Source organism: Dromaius novaehollandiae, chromosome 1 (genome assembly GCF_036370855.1).
Source record: "Dromaius novaehollandiae isolate bDroNov1 chromosome 1, bDroNov1.hap1, whole genome shotgun sequence".
NCBI classification, from domain to species: Eukaryota; Metazoa; Chordata; class Aves; order Casuariiformes; family Dromaiidae; genus Dromaius; species Dromaius novaehollandiae.
In genome coordinates this window covers 126211806-126229745 of record NC_088098.1, presented here as the reverse complement: position 1 = coordinate 126229745, position 17940 = coordinate 126211806, and the positions used below count along the sequence as shown (strand labels likewise).

General features: G+C 35.1%; 1 protein-coding gene across 4 annotated transcripts in view; it reads right to left on the bottom strand.

The window, feature by feature from the left end:
* The window catches only part of RPGR (retinitis pigmentosa GTPase regulator), a 67430-nt gene that overhangs the window by 34437 nt on the left and 15053 nt on the right, over positions 1 to 17940 (bottom strand). For all 4 annotated transcript variants that reach the window (XM_064497662.1, XM_064497665.1, XM_064497675.1 and 1 more), the window contains 2 exons: positions 16689 to 16838; positions 9156 to 9314 (listed from right to left, as the gene is read on the bottom strand). In XM_064497662.1, coding sequence (XP_064353732.1) covers positions 9156 to 9314; positions 16689 to 16838 — 309 coding nt within the window. The remainder of the gene's footprint in view (positions 1 to 9155; positions 9315 to 16688; positions 16839 to 17940) is intronic.

Sequence of the window (17940 nt, the reverse complement as noted above, 5' to 3'; positions counted from 1 at the left end):
GCACTTATTCATGTTCAGGAAATGAGGTCACTGGAATAGCAAAGTATGCTTCAGTGCCACAAAACTAGTTTATATTGTGTAGCCAAATATCCTTTTGCTGTTTGTCTTAGAGCAGCCCAAAGTGAAGAAATACTAAAAACAAATCAGGTTACCATTCTCCCGAACTAATCTTTTGCTTCTGTCAGAAAAACGGCAAAGCAGACAATGGACCAGATTTCGTATTGCTACCATAGTACCCTTACAAATTCATATTGAATGTTCAGATTTACAAAGGAACCAGGTTGAAATACTGTGAACACTAAATACGGAAAAATTCTCTATCTAGGAAACAGTTTGTCCTTTCCACCCCTTTTATAATTGTTCCACATTAAGATGTCATGAATTCTCACCATAAAAAAACAATGGTCTCAAACTTTTTCAGACTGAAAGTGTAAAATATTTTGTAAAGCCATTTTTCTACTAAATTTAATAGTAAAGCTCCCTCTACTGGAAATTTCAGTGCAAGAATGCAACAACTTAGAAGGAAGTCTCTTTTTAAAGTAAAACAAGGAATAAGAATTTTTCTGTTATTTGTACTTTCTGGACAAGAATCAAGAAACTACCCCTGAAAGACAGAAATTTTCTCTAAGTGAATTGAGGAATTTCATCTTCATTTTAGTAAATGGATTTCTCAGGAAGGTTGATTCCATAAATTCTATTTTAAAATACTGCATTTGTCTTAATATTTCTTTGGACACAGGCAGATCATATCATTTTCAAATTATATAGCTTTATCTGATTAATGTAATTATTTTGAGTGAAGTTGAAGTTTTTTCATATTATCTTTAATCCCAGGTTGATATGTGGAATACTTCTTTCATAAAATAAATTAGGCCTATAAAGGCTTTCATGTTTAGAGGAAGATATTCCCATGTGCAAACTTGAAGCACAGGAACCTATTTCTTGGGGAAGAGCAGACCAATCTAAAAACAATTTGGAGTGCCTTTATAAGAAGAATGAAATTTTTCTCTGCCCCTGGAGATGAGGGGGACCTGAATTTTCCTTCTTGTAAAATCTGCTTAATCAGTTATCAAGGTACAGGAAGACAAAAATCCTGCAGCTTTAAATGATTTACCTCTCTGAGAGAACATTTATTCAGGATCCAGTGCAGAAGTGTGGCCAAACATCAGTAATAATCCCATTTAGCAGAAATGAGGTATTTCCTCCAAGCTATCTTTATAAATACATGGAGACAGAAGTCTACAGCAAAACAATCTCATAGACCTGTCAAAAAAATGTCAGAGATGAACTCCATCATTCTGAATGTGAATTTGCAAATGAATTTGCTGACAACACGAATCCAAAAGGGGACAGAGCTCCAGTGTTTTCTTCTTACTGTACTCAGTCCCAGTAATGACATGGTTAGATGATGCAGATAAGACAGGCTGCCACCAGAAGGGCAGATCTTGCTCTTCCTTTCTTCTTTCCCCACTTGCACTGTCTCTGCTGTCTGCTTGGCTGCTGGCTACCTAGCTCAGTAAACCAAGTTTGGGGATTTTTGCTGCATTAGTTTCCTATGGAATGGTCAAAACAGCACCAGAGAGGTTCAAGGGGAGAGGAAAGACATGCCGCCAGAGCAGTGTGCAGCACTGCCTCCAAGGGTGCTAGTGAACCAGAAGGAAGGATTAACAGCACCCAGAGGAAGCACAACAGAATTCCTGTCTCATCTTGAGGAAGGGACTGCTGTCTCCCAGCAGCCTCCCATGAGAAGGGTCCCTGAAGGATGAAGAGAAGCAGTTTCAAAGCCTGCACAGAAATCAGCGGCTTCCCTGTTCCAAAAAACTGCTGCACTTAAGTGCTGAGAATGCTTCTACTTTACTTTCTGTATCTTCCAAAAAAGAACAACAGGGATATTTCCCAGTAACTGTGTTCAAAAGGACATCTTCCATCTTTGCGTGCATCTTCTGGAGCACATAACTGCTCCTTAATCTCAAACACCGTTGTCCCTATAAATGAAATAGTCCTAGGCAAAAATCTATGTAGCTTTCAGATATTTTTTTATCCCTCATTGTACATGGTGAAATTACTGAGGGAGTTCCAAGAGTCTTTGTAATAGCCACACATTCCTTCCCACATATTTAAAACTGCATGCAAAGTTAAAAATCCCCAGAAGAATAACAGAAACACACAGATATTCTAATAGCTCTCCATATAGCTTTATTCCCCTTGAACCACTTTATTATTATTATTATGTCAATGAGGTATTCACTCTTATTATAGTTTTATTTTTAAACAGCTTATACTGAAAAATATTACTGTAAAAATCATCTGTCTACACAATACTCAGTTTTACCAGAGCCAGTAAATTGGATTTAGAGATTTCAGTATAAATAGTATACAGACTTAAGGAATAGTTTGATAAATCTAGATAATCCTATATGGTTTCAACAGTCTCTCAGTTCTGTCATGAAAAGGTAAAGGTTTTTCATCCTTCTCATTCTCTTTCAAAATGATATCTTGACTTTCTTTTCTTTTTAAAAAACCTTGAGACAGAAGATGAAAAATCCAAAATTTTACATACTAATGCACTAATGTTCTGTATTATGTATGATGTCATACTATCCATTCTCCAAGGACTGCTTCACTTTTTCCTTTGAAGAAGTATCTTCACTTTCCCTCCCTTCAGACAATAAAAGGAGGTAATGTATCCTTTTATAGAGAGGATTATTTCCAGGCGATCTGTCCTCATCTGAAAAAATGAAAGATATTAAGGCCACTCCCAATCATCTGTTTCTGCTTTCCAGCCTTCTCAGTTCAGAAGTAGGTTTTATTTGACTTTTTTAAAAGCTTATTGAAAAAGTACAGAAGTTGGGATTGCTGCTTTCTTATACTTCTTTTGAAAGTGATCATACCAACAGCTTTCATTTTCAGTAGAAAGCGTTTGCAAGAATCTTGGGGTAGTGGATACGTGTCATTTTAGTCTCTGAGTGAGAGAAGTCATCTGGGATGAGGATATGACCTTCCTAGATGAGCTGACAAACTGTCATGAAATGGATAGGTTTGTGCTGCTACAGTGAGAAAAAACCTTTGCGGCAATTACCTTGTTTATCTTTGTTATTTTGTTTATTTTCTAGAACAACTGTAAAATAGTAATGGCAAAAGTAACAATAAGACTTTTAAAGAAGATGATTTCTAATACCATATTCAAAAATTCTATCCTTAAAAAGTAGTTTTTTCCTTGTCATTGTTATCAATAGCTCAATTTTCTGTTCTCTGGAAAAAAATTTAAGGTTTTCCCATTTCAGAGTTTCAGAGCAAAAAACGCATTATTTTAATGCATACTGATTACCATTCACTCTGATACACCGCTGCAGAGATTTCAAACAGAATTTTGATGTTTCTTAGTATACAAAATTGCAAATAGAATAGATATCAGTCATAAAAAGGAAATAAAATGAAGTGCTTTGGAATGGACTAATCATGTATGAGAGTCAGGAAGAAATTTGTCTCATATTCAGTAAGATAACTGAATTAAGCCTTCTTCTAATTTGATAAGTCCTAAATAGAACTGATGGCAAGAAAGAAGCCAGGATGCACAACAGTTTCTCCATATGACATGGTGTTCTATCCTATTCCTACGTTAAATCAGACAGATGAAACAGGGGAATATACAATAGCTAGAAATTCACTTAGTATTTTTTAGGACCGAAATGACATACTCCGGAAAACTGGAAAGACCCTGAAAAGATGAAAACAGTCTCAGTAGGTACTGCGTTACTAAAGCCAAGCCGTGCCCTTTATCCACATAAGTTGAAACATAAAATTCAGAATTTGTTCAACTATTGTATAGTTTCTTAATTTAGGAGACTGAACTTAATAAAGGTATAAATGTTTTCGACCCCCTTTGAAGCTATATCCCTTATCAAAATTCTGAACTTGTGGTCATACTATTTCGTCTGAGGATGCAATATATACTTCCATATTGATTCCAAGTTAAGTTTCTGGTGCAAAGCCTATAATATATGCTACACTCACTTTTTATATGGTTACAGTGTCCTAATCTTCTACTTCTCCCAAATATTTAAACAGTAAATACTGTATGAGTCAGAAGAATTTCTGCACGTTAACACTCCTGACAAAGGATCTTTCACTTGAGACAGTATTTCCTTAATCCTCTACTCTTGTTCAAAGTGTCTGAAGACATAGTTGTAGCCAATTTAATAATAGTGGAATTACGTTTAAAAAGTCTGTCTGAACTTCCACTCTTATCACAACAATTATCAATCTTTAGGCAGAAGCGTTTGTCAGAGGATACTGCTTTCCTCTTCTCTTGGCTCAACTGGACGTTCTGGCACTGGACTGCCAGCTAACCCAGCACTAAATCTCTATCTTATTTGTCTTCAATTACAAAATCTATTTCCATAGTCAAATCTTATATAGTAAAATATGTTGCTTATTATGACATTTTTTTCACTATATTTGTTTTTCAGCTTTCATACTCTGCCTCCGGGTTCTACTTCTAGCTTCCGCCTCCAGAGATTTCACTATAATGCTGATGTCATCCAAGTCTACATCTTCCAACTAAATCTTTGTAACAGTCATTTGCTGTAATTTTATTACACCAAATGCCATTAAAACAAAGTCTCTATTGCTTGGTTTTAGAGTTATGGTTAAAAAATAATCAATAATGATAATCTAATTCTTTGTGCAGAACTTCACTTCATGACCCATAAAATATTCCTAGGATTTATACATTTGCTGGCCCCAATTTATGGTAATTTTTTCCTAATAATGATAATCTGATTTCATATAGAGAAATTAATTTTATGACATAAAATACTGCTAGGGTGAGACTGCATGTTGGTGGAAGAACAGAGACAAAGGCTTTGAAATGTAGACAAATGTTTGCATTATTTCCTGGATTGGTTACTGTTATTTCCTCTTCATACATTTCCCAAAGGAGTTTTAACTTACCCAGAATCTTGCAGCTTGACTTATCATTCATTACCCATAACCTTTTCCAGCACATCACTTCAGCCTTTATTCTCTCCAGTGGCTTGCAGTGCAATACCAAATCAAATTACTTGCAATTCCTCTCAATCAGATTTTCAGTTTATATTTTAGAATTTTTTGTTACATAACCTAAAGGCACTGCACCAGATTAACAACAGATGACTATTTAACATTTTAAAAATACAGATTTAAGGAGTGATGTCTATATATCTTACTTGTTTATTCAGCTCTTGCATTTTGGGTTAGGAAAGGAGATAATTACAGGAATGCTATACAGTTGCAAAATTCATTACAAGCCAAACATGATATTTTGGAAATCATCTATGGGCCAAGTCAAACTCCCTTTTCTTTCCTTACAGTATTTTACAATTATTTAGTCCAAAGAAAACAAAGATTTTGATGAGCAGATGGTGGCTCCAACAAGATGGTCAGGAAAGCTGTGAAAGAATGAAAGTTTTCTGTTTGAATTACTAGAGCTCCCAGAAGCTCACAAGAATTATATAAGATACATAATATAAGATATTTAATTAGATTAACATTTATGAGAAAGGCTGTAATGGAACCATGGTAAGAACTATGTGATCAGATTACAGAAAAAAACAACTTGCTTTCTGCAAAGAGAAGGCAGCTGACTGGTCTAGATTTCCCTGGGTCCTACACTATCATCTTTTCCTTGATCATAGAGATACCGCAGTCATTCAATTGCCACAAACTCTCTATATAGCCCATTTTTAAATGTGGCTATTCTTTCAGTTAGAAAATTTTATTTGATATGCAATTTAAACAACCCTTGCTGCAATTGAAGTCCTACTCTAAGATCTCACAAAGAGAAAAGCTTATTACCTTCCTCCGAGAAGCAACCTTCTATGCGCTTGAAGACTGACGCCATGTCTTTCCTTAGTTTTCCCCTTTTTCGACTAACCAATCTCTCCCTTTTTTTAATCTTTCCTTACAATTAAGTTTTCTAGTTATGTTTTCTTGTTGTTCTGATCTGACACTCCAGAATAATTTTATGGCTTTTATACAATTTGATGGCCAAACTGTACATGATGTTTCAGTGGAACCTTTAACAGTGTTGAAAACACTGGAAAGCTCTCTTGATGTCTTTGCATACAAAACCTCCTTTTACATATCTATGATGATATTAGAACAGCATTATATGGCTATCTTGTTTGCAATTTGTAATTGTCTATAGTGCAATATTTGTTTCCACAGAATTCCTATCAACACTATTCAAAAGCCTCATGAAAATCAAAGAAAATGAAATCTAGTGACTGTTACCTTCGGACAGAAGGAAATTAGATTGGTCTTATATTATTTGCTTTTCACTGTGTTATCTTTCAGTTGCTTATCAACAGGCTATTTAATTGTCTCAACTTTTTTTCAGCTAGTGAAGTTACAGTGATTGATCTATAATTTGCAGGCTTTTTAGATTCCCTCATCCATATTTCTGAAATTATGAAGGTAACAGTGAATATTTCTAAGTGTCTCAATTCTTGAACTGGTTCAGGTTGAATTTTCATGAGGCCCACACTCTTGAAAAAGTCCAACATATCTAATAAGGTCTTAGATTATTTCCTCATTCTTTCCAAAGTTCTTTTTCTGTTGTACCAATAATTCTGTATTACAGCCAATTATTAAAGCCTTTGATTTTCCCTCTTATTACTGCTAAATTTTTTAGCTATCTAAATTGTTATAGTGACAAGTAAAGACAAAAAGGAACTAAACACTTAGGCATTCTGATGCCAAATGGTAGTAGTTCAGTTTTGACAATGGTTATGAACTTCTAAATTCCATTCAAAACTGTATCATTACTTTGCACAAATACTGTGAACACATCTAGAAAAATCAGCCAATGAATACATTTTCGCAAAATGACAAATTACTGTATTTCCTAAAAAATATCCTTTTTTGTTCCTAGTTTCTCACTTTTCAAATCTCTAGGAATACACTAGCATTCTTTTTTGTGAACTTTAAGTGCATTGTAATTTCTTAAGATATTACCTTTACTCACTCACCATTCAAATTTTTAAAACGTATTTCTTATAAAAGTAATTTACTAACACCTTCTCTGATATTTACTGTGAAAACAAAATAATTCATATATGACACACTAAGCATTACCCAAAATCACATGCTAAACAAAACTAGTGGAATGTTAGTAGAAACTTGTAGAATGTTAAACACAAGCAAGATTTGGTGTTTGTGGATATTAGGCAAAATTATGAAAAATGCAGTGTCCTAAAGCAATGGGAGTTACAGATTCTTGACAGATCAGATTAAAATAGACATGTTGATGAAACAGTATTTTAATACACATTTTCTTTGAAACAATTACAGCTACTAAAAAAAGACTAGTTTCTGAAAACTTCCATCCTAAGTTTTATTCTGAGATTCAACAACATTTAAATGAACAATATAAAACTGTGCATTATTTTGTGACTTAAAGTAGATCTAAAAAAATAATTGGAGATGATGTTATGACCCTGTACGGAAACTGAAATACAACAAAAGTCACAATACTGTTAGCATGGGATGGCAATTTCTTTGAAATGCTCAAGGAACTTCTATCTTAAGAAGTAAACTGTGCCATTTTGAATGACCTGTTCAGGAAACTCAAAGCTTAACATACTGTATGGACTGTAAGTCCAATCAGAGAAAAGGAAATGTGAAAACGGAACAGTTAAATCTCAGAAACCATATGACGATCTTGAAGGAGTCAAGGAAATGATGCAGTATTCTAGAATAATTTATCATTTTAAGAGAATTTTCACCTGGAATCAAGGCTTAAGGAGGTCAGAGTAAGATCACACACTTTCAGTAACTATTTTTGACTTGGTAATCTGTACTGTTCAGAAATTAGAAAAATTAAACAGCATTTATATAAAAATAATGAAAGATCTCAGCATATAAATATATATGTAAATACATATATGTTTCTCAAGCAGACACACACACAAACTCACTTTAGAAAACACTTTTTTTTTTAAATACATGCACATATCTATCCAAGTGCATCCTAATACTTGAATGTCTCCCTCCTTGTACAACCCTACTCACAATTTTTTTCATACAGTGTCTATTCTGCATCACTCAGTCACTACTCCATACCCTTTCCATACATATCGTCTACATCTCAGTTCCTCCCAACTCGCTTTCCTGTTATACCACAAGATCTATTAATATGAAGACTTTCAGTGCTGCAGTACTCTTCAGCTTTCACAGCTAAGGAGGCATTCATACTCTTCTTTCCCTCCATCCCTAGCAAAGACTGAATACTCTGTTCCTGAAGTCACTGCCCCAGCACCCAAGGAAGGACCAGAGGCTTGCTTTATCTTCCTTATTCATAAGAACCCTCCTTGCTTCCAAGACGGGCACCATCTCAAGGGCTTGACATGCCTTTTTACTCCAGTACCCTGATATCCTCTGTAAACTGATGTAAACAGTTCTAATCACACAAGAAACTTCCCATTCACATGAGCTGATGGAGATATTTCAAAATGTGCTAGAAGGAAGGTTTGTAGCCCAAATACACTTAAGAAACTAGATAAATATAGTAAAAAACAGTAAAAAGAACAAAACGATTTAGGTTAGAATCTGTAGAAATGAAGAGCTAGCTATGCCTAGCATTTATCTCTTTGAAAAGCTAATTTACCATCGGAACAAAACTACTAGTTAGTCTAGTAATATACAGCATATTTCATTTTGAAGTACTGTATCTACAACCCTGTGAACTAATATATGAGTTTTATATACTGAGTTTTATCTTTTTGTATGGTATATTTAATGAACTATATCTGCAATGGTTTGATACATATGTTAAAGATTCTGCTCAAAGTCACATGCAAACTCTGTGTATTACAACAGGGATACTTAATCCATTTAGGCATCTAGTAGAATACGCATATCTTTATCACTATTAACAGGCAGCTAGTTGCAAAGTGACTTCCTAAATATCACATATTCAAGGTCATTTAAAATTTATTACTGAAGAGATGCTTTCACATAAAACTCCCATCCTCTCATCCCCTAGCATCACTTTCAAGCTACTCAGAGAAAAGAAACACTGAGCATCTTACATTTCAGTGGGATGTACGTTATTCCACGTATTGAGATTACTGACTAAGTTGTAGGGCTATAAAAAAGCCAGTTAATTTGCACACCTGTAAGCACCACGGTGTGTCCTCCACCACAAGCAACCTCATTAACCTTTTCCATAATTCCTCGTACAGGCTGTGGGATTCTACTGTTCTTCAGCTGTTCAGGCAACAATCCCAGTTTCCCATTCTCAGGTTCTCCGAAAGTATAGAGCTCACCATCTCCTGTGAAAATACAAAACAGAGCAGGTTTCCCAGCATGCACTCAGAAGTAAGTCCGGGTTGTCAAGGCTGCTGCAGACACAAATCAGTAGAACAGAAAAGTGTATGAACATTATAGGATAATTGTACCTAATCAACCCAGTAACATACCACATACTTATATTCTATTACTAAAGCTCAGGCATCGGAGGCACCAATCTACAATATTTTTGGAAATATGCACATCTATACTTCAGTACAAAATGTACTTTTCTTTTCAGAGGAATACATTTAGTGTAGACAAATTTACAGAATTCAGAGTCATTAGTATTGCACTGTGAACAAATCTCTGAGAGATTTTAATTCAAAAGCTATGAACCGCTAACCAATATAAAAGCTGACTTAACCTTAGAAATGCCTTTCTTCTCCACAGAAAAAGAAAACAGATAAGCTCAGAGAGAGTTTCAAAGCTGAAGCCTTATTTAGGTGTTCAGAATTGTCCACTAGAGAGGTCCATCTCTCTCTTCACTGAACATATATGGAGCATAAGAAAACAAGCTTATTTCTAAGATAATGTTAGCCTTTGTGAATATTTCCCATATTTCTCAGCACAGCTGGTATCTTTGTTCCTTTTCCTTCCATTTTGCCAGCCTGAACTTAAAATTTGAGAATTTAAGGACAATGGCAATAACCAAAAAAATAAGCATACATGGAAATAGGAAATATGAAAGAATTAAAAATAATCCTATGAACGGAAGTGTAAAGTAAGACTGAAGATACATGTATGCTTTAAAGAGCAAATGAGATTAGTCAATGATTAAAACCAAGTTAAAAACTGAAGGACATGATTTAAAAGTAATTGAAGCTTATCAAAACCTGGGCAAAACAAGGAGTCAGGAAAGGAACTTTCTCATTCTCAGAATTAAAAACTCAAAAGATAAAGTCAAAACTGGTGTAAGAAATACGTCACTTTCGTCGAATCTTCCCGAGCTTTACTCTAGCAATACACTCAATTAAAAGTTTCTTTTTGCATGAATAAAAACTGAGCAAGAATTTCAGGTTGCAAAACTGCATCTTCCTTATGCATAACTATAGGCCAATTAGTCACTAATATAATTTCATTTAAGTCATCTGCTAAGTCCAGTAGATAAACTAAACTCAAAGTGTTTTTCCTGAAAGACTTTTGCTGGCCATATATTATTTTCTTTGTGGCATTTGGCTCTTGATTACTTAGTGCTAAACAGTGACTACAGCAGTTGGTGCACAGAACACAGCATGACAGGCACTGCTGTCGTGAGGACCTTCATCCAGAAGGACTCTGGTGCATTGAGAAAACTCTTAAGCTACTACATCTTTACTATGAAGCAGCACTTCTCCCCCCATCCTCTCAGAGGAAGTAATTTTAGAGCAGTCATGATGATCTAATATGTATGTTTGTATGTTACCTTTGTTATCTACAATCTGTGATAAGTAAATAAAATTGGCAATTAACTATGATCTAGTTTCTTCAAATGAAGCCTGAGGATAGGATTTCAACAATTTTAAGTCTAGAGAAAATCTGAGATATGTCTGTTATTTTATGGTTCAAAAAAAATTCTTTATTTGCTTACGATTCAGAAAAGAATCATTCCAGAAGTTATATATTAAGATACCTCAGTTTCAAATTAATTTAAATGCATAAACTTACCAATTAACTTGACAATTCTCCAAAAAGTTTATTATTCCATATTCAGCAAGCGAAGACTATAAGGACATTTCTTTCATAGAAGCCAGATGACTGCTTTAAATGCAAAATGGGTTCCAACCCTCGATATAAAGTTTGAAACCCAGCATTCCCACTGAAGATTCAGAGCCTAATTCTGATGGTATTTACTTCTAAAGCTTCAAAGGCCTGTGAAATTCAGCATCTGTCTTAGTTAAAAAAGCCCAGGCTTTTCCATACAGTTTCATTTTCCAAGATCACTTCTGCCTCTCACAATGGCACAGATTCTTGAAGTACCACACTTCTAGGTCAGTATGGCCAGCAAGTGGACTAATTATCTTTACTGAATGCTCTAACAGCACACAGAGGCAATCAGGGAAAGACAATAATACAACCTTATTTGGTGTCAAACTTCCTGAAGGGTTTCACAGGACTTAAACTATTAAGAGCACCCACCCACAATCTATTCACAGAAGAGCTACATTCTTTTCAGTGAAACAGGATATCAACTCTATTTCCCAACTGTTACCATCAGAGATGTATCCCCATCCTCCCAGTCATCCTTATTTTTTCTGTCACTCCTTGCATTTTCTCTTTCTTGCATACAAAAAAACATCTTGAGCTAAACCAATAATACTATCCCAGTTCACACATGTGTATGTATCTGTGCAGAAATATCTTATATTGCATTCTTCTATACTTTTTGTTTCCAAGGGGTGTTTTTCAGTCATTTCAACTTGTTTTTTTTAAGAAGCAGCAGATAACCTCAGCTGCAGAAAAATTTATTTCACTTCAGTTCTAAACTAGTTGGACTATGTTTAGGCTTCTCTGGTCAGCCTGGTCTTCTGTTTTATTTCTTGCATACACAAGTGCTCTGAATATGCTTAAGCAGCTGATACTTTGCAGTCTTTTGCAGGATCACTTTTTATTCTAAAGCACTAGCCTAATTAACAAAAAAATAATGAGCTGTAGAGTGACGGTTTCTGTAACCAAAACATTCCACTGACAACAAAAGGAGTCCATGCTCCCATTTTCAGATCTTATTAGGGATTCTCTCACTTTTGTTGAGTGAAAGAAGAAAAAACACGACTACAATTTTTGGAAGGCAAGTATCAACGTTTTAATATTATTCCATCTGCCACAGAAACAAGTTGATAAACCCTGAAAAGACAGTTGGGAGTTAACTACTCATGCAATTCTCTTTGAAGAGACCACAGCATTTCTTTTTAAACACTACTGTACAGCAAGTATTAATCCAATCACGATCTAATTAACAGGATTACAGATTCAAATGGTCAAGCTTTCATTGACTCCTCAAACTAATCAAATTTATTACATTTTTTAACTTAATAATCCAGCTAACAAAGATAAACCCATTTACTGAAGCAATTTTTGAATACATTATACATCCCTCTTGGGCAAAAGTAGTCTAAAAATCATGAAGAATAGCTATCAAGCATAAAAAGGATCCAGCCAAAACCCAGATAAATTTTAAGTGTAATTATGTGTGTGCAGCACATCTGCATTTTAAGAACATTCAGTTCACAATACTTCCACCAAACCTGGTTATTTAATTTCCTCTCTCATGTGAACCTTCTCACATTCTTAGAGGTTAATCTTTCCCTAATGTGAAACACATTCTGTGCCACTAAACCTTAGATCACAGGAGCATGTCAGGGAAATGGACAAGCAAACGAAAAACTACCTTTGGCTGTCAAGGACAAATGCACATACTGCAGAAGAGAGAGGATATGAGATGTGGCTGGTGGCAGATTAGTGAAGTAGACAAAAGAATGTAATCACTCCAGGAGTCCTTTAATAAATTAAGAAAAAAAGTATTTATTCCAGGCCAAGTTTGTTGAAACCACCTCAAACACAGGAATTTTGTGTATGGAAGTGTTTGTGGAAGCTTGGGAGCTTTTAAATTGCTGCTTAAAAATAATCACAAAGAAAATAAATGAAAGGAATTCAGGGTACCCACCAAGCTCTCTGTGAAGACTTTTTCACAGTAAGAATCTTGCCTAACCTTGCTTATAGTAGCAGTTCTTGCAGATGAAAACACCCAAAGAGATCCAATATATCCAGTTCCTTTCTGGCTCCAAGAAAGGGATCCTTCAGTAGACAAATGAGCTATATATGCTTGCCAAGCTTAACACTTCCTGAAAAACTGCCTTCTCTTGAACTAGTGTGCCAAAGACCAGTCAAGCAAAGATTTGTATGTGGCCTCAAACAGTGTTGCTACATTCTCTCAGCTCTTTCATTTCTTTTTCTGTCACTTTGCTAGAGACATGCTTCAATTCAAACATGGGGGCCTAATGTCCTAAATATGCAAAAAAAGAAAAAGGAAACTGATATTGGAAAAAAGTCCTAAAGAGGAAGGACTGAAAAGTAAAAACTAGTAGTTTCTTTTCAGTGGAACTCTAGGAAGACTGCAAAGCGAGAGAAGACGGACAAGCAAGCAATGCTCTCTCAAACACAAGATGAGTAACTGGACCATTTTTCTGATTTGCATATGGAAATCAGCTAGCCATTGGAGGCGCTCCTGTCTAGTCTAAATCTTAGAAGTGTTTTTTAAATTAAAAATATTTCAGGCTATATTCTGCTCTTCTTTTCTACAACTTCTTTGGCATCAGCAGGGCCTATGTGCACATGGTAGCATATAGGTGCCCGACACGATTAGTAGCTGAATTTATCACCTGCAAACAAGGCATTCTAAAAAGCAAAAGAAAGAAAGGTGACAAGTCTTCTTGGAACTTCTAGATACTGTGTGATCTCTTTGGTAGAACTGTAGTATAAATTAAGATGATCGAATGCTGTAAAATTTTTATAAAATGTGCTATAAAATGTTCGTGTCAAGAGTCTGCTCAACTTTTCATGGACTGTTATTGCACTTGACGTTATTGAGCACCTTACAGGTGTTTACCCACTTAACGATCTTTTTAAAAGTGTCTGTTTCAAAGAAATAACACCTTAAAAAAAAATAAAGCTGGAATCTATAGTACACTGCTTTTTTTCCTGGATAGGCTCTTATTAATGAACAGCCTGCCCTGGAGAGGGCACTCTATGACTAGACTACGTACTCTAGTGTGTACTCACTAACCACCTTTTCTATTTTAAGCTGGATATGCTTGTGCTCCTAACAGTTTGCTTAGTCAGTATATTGCTAATGTCAAATGTAAATACATTACGAAAGGGAACCATATGGTGCCATGCTCATCAGTTCAACCCTGCAGTATATATCACCTTGAAACTATGTTTTATTATTAAGGATGGTATATTATTTGATGCTCTTTGAAGTACAAATAAAGTTTAAAAAGTCAGAATGTTGTAATTCTACAGCATTGTAATAACAGTGTTTTCCACAATAATAGCAATCACAATTTAAAAAGTTCATCTGGTATACTTTTTTGATTTTGAGAGAATGTAATGTAGATTAAACACTCACCTGAACTGTTCAAATTTGATTTCTGGAAATACAGAATCATACTTTTTTCCAGGTGTTTCCTCCAAATTCCAAATAGTATATATTAAAAATGACACTAATTATTTTAAATTCTAGCATGCAAGATAAAAATCATACAATCGAAATACATGGAAAAACCCAAGGCTAGCTAAAACTTCAAACACACTTCAAGTCATAAGTCAATGACGAACTGGCAGTTAAACCTCTCTATAACATCAGTATTCCAAATATTCCATAATTACCTAGTTTGCTATGTTTTACCACCCCTCAGAGGCAGAATACCAAGGAGCTGAACCACTATTCTGAGCCAGTACAGTGAGTCTAGGCTTACTCAAGCAGACTCAGCTTGCAAAACTTCCAACTTGATAATTTAATAGCCAACATCATAGTTAAAACAATGTGTGACTATGGTATACTTGTAGTATACCAAATGGAGTAAATGCCTAATGTTGTTTTTGTACACTATCTAGATATACATTGACATTACTGCAATAGAAGTAGCTAGATGAGTTCAGAGTAAGTACCTAGAAGTCCAACAGTGTATTTCTGTGGTGGATCAGTCAAAGTAAACAAACAGCTATGGCTCAAAGGAAAAAAAAAATCTAAAAATGCTTCTCCTTTCCCCACAGAAGAGGGCATGTCTGTCAGTAGTCTCAGCAAGGGACAGTGAAGCTCAATTTTCACAAGATTTGCAGATACTAGGGCTGAAAATTAAGATTCACCATCTCACAACTAGGCCTGTTTAAACAGTAACAGGTTCAACAACTCCCATCTTCGTAAGTGATAACCAGTGTATCTTCTTATCAATATTTAAGAGGTCCCAGTTTTCTCACTCAGCTGCTACCCTAATCCTTTCTTCTCATCTCCCTCGATTAAAAGTTTCCACTTCCTTAGAGCATTTGGCACACTTTATTCCCTCCATGCTTTTAGATGCTTGCCCTCACCCTTTTTTATAATGAGAGCTTTTGTCACATCCCACTGTAGTCTTGTCAGCACTTCAGCTCTTGTCTGTGAGGTGAAATACACCCTTCTTACTATATCCTAGAAGTAAGGATCTGTTACCATTCATTTCAAGTTTAGGAAGCTCTGCATTTCCAACAGACATTCAGATCCCGACCAGTCAGTGGCATTTTGTTCATTTATTCTAATAAAGCATCTATAATAAAAGTGGCATACTACCAGCATGACACCTAATACTTCACCCAAGAAAGCTCTCATTCTGTTAATGGCATGTTCTCAGAGAGCTATATAGATACTGTATGTGGAAAAGTACCATTTATCAAGTAAGCTGAGAAAATCGCCTGATAGAGTAGTTCCTGGGTACCCATTAAAATCTTGTCAATCAAAATTATTAATCCTTTGAAATCTTTAATTATTTTGATGGGACTAAACCTTAAAGCTTAATAATGTAAATATATATGGCCTGGAGGAATTCATGCCTGCTTATGTTTAATTCTATCGTTACTGATTGATAAATTGAACAACATTGGTATTATTAAAAAAAAGAGAGGCATCATCACTGGAAAGCAACAGGAGAGGTAGAAAGACAATGTTTGCTTTGGAGATCAGACACCAGCTCATGGTAACATTTGCTTCTCCTCATAAATTTCAGATTTGTATATTACCTATTTAACTTACTTCAAAACTTAAAACTTAAGATATAACATCAAATCTTCACAATGATGTTGCAGTGCTGGCAGATGAAATTAGTTTTTCCCTAAAACATAGTAAAAGTCTATTCAATATTTGTATTTCTAGGGAAGATGAAGAGGATTATTTGATCACCAGACAAACATCAATAATCTCAAAAGTTGGATTACTGAAAAAATAGTATTAATCTACATTTGTCATAGCCTTCTTAAAAATAAAATTCGTGTGGTAAGACAGTCATTTTTCCTAATATCTTTTTGTAAAACATTGTGCAAATGCAAAACATTCACAGCAATTTTTTCTCACAGTATTATTAATTCAATTATAAATATACCATTATATAATAGATCACATCAGAGTTTCCCAAATAAATTATGGACCACATTTTAGAGAAGCTCTCTCTGGTAAAATTTCCCAAGGTCATACACAACTATGTAGACCATTTTCTCATCCACATGAGAGTTTATAATGACTAACATATCTAATTTTGAAAGTAACAAATGTCTCATGAGCTACCTTTGCCAGGACAATAATTTGAGAACTACTGACTTATGTCTGCTAACTACTGTTCTCATTTTCTCACCTGTTATCAAGGCAGAGTGATAATATCCACAGGATACTGAGGAAACAGGTTTTCCGACAACCACTTGACAAGGGACACAGACACTGGGTTCATTAGCCAAGCCAATCTGACCTTCCGAATTGTCACCCCACATAAAAAGCTGTCCATCCTCTAAAATAAAGACAGAGAAAGTTAATAGACTTAAAACCAAAAGAACACTAATAAAAAGTTAATCTATCCATTTGAGAAGAATTTCATAAACTATATGAATGACTGCTAAATGTCATCATCATAGAGACACGAAGTGATATTTAGCACAATGCAACAAAACCGTCTGAAGTAAGAGGCTATCTTCTTTTCAAAGGTGACATAGCAAGCCTAGTGATAACTAATGTTAGACCATAAATAGCAACAGATAACATACTATGTAGATACATTCCTTCAAAAACAAGAAAGATGGAGAGTATAAGACTCCTTAGTTGCCAGAGGTCACTATGCCAAGAGTGTGGTGAGTTTAAGGCATCTCATTTCCAGTGGCATGTCACCACTTCCTCCTTCCAAACTGATTCTCTGACTTTGGTACACATCCAACTAATTCTTTCCTTGTCTGTCTGTCTTTTCACAGGTGATTATACTGCCCAGCTGTGTTCTGCTTTCCTTAAGCTGTCACAATAGCTGTTCCAGGTTTATTAAGACCAGCCTCTGTTGACACAGATACCAAAAGCAGCAGTAAGAAGCAAAAAAAAGGTGGAAAAAAGGTGAAAAAAGATTCAAATAAAGAATGAAAAATATCTAGAAAACATGTAGTATTCTCTCTACATATCTATTGGTGAAAAATAAGCTGAGATGAGCAAAACCCAGCATCTACAGTGTTAATGAGATGTTGTCTGGAACTGAAATCATTCAAAGGTGATTTACAGAGCTCAGGACAACCTTAGCCATTGTCAGAAAAAAATTACAAACCAAAGAACAGCAGCCTGGCATCTCTCTTAATACTTTCTTACGCTCTCTGTTACATTCTGAAATTATAGACTCAATAATTTATCCTAAACACATAAAGAAACAGCTGCTTCATAGCAAGGCTTGAGAAATACAAAAATTAGATCACAGGGGAATAAAAGATCACACATCCAGTGGTTGAAAGTATTATAACCTGATTTCATCAAGTCTCCATTGTATAATTTTGCCACTGCAGAAAGTAGGCCTAGGTTAGGCCTCTCTCAGAATCAGTAGTTACATAGTTGTATAGCCTGTTTAGACCAAAACAGTTGTA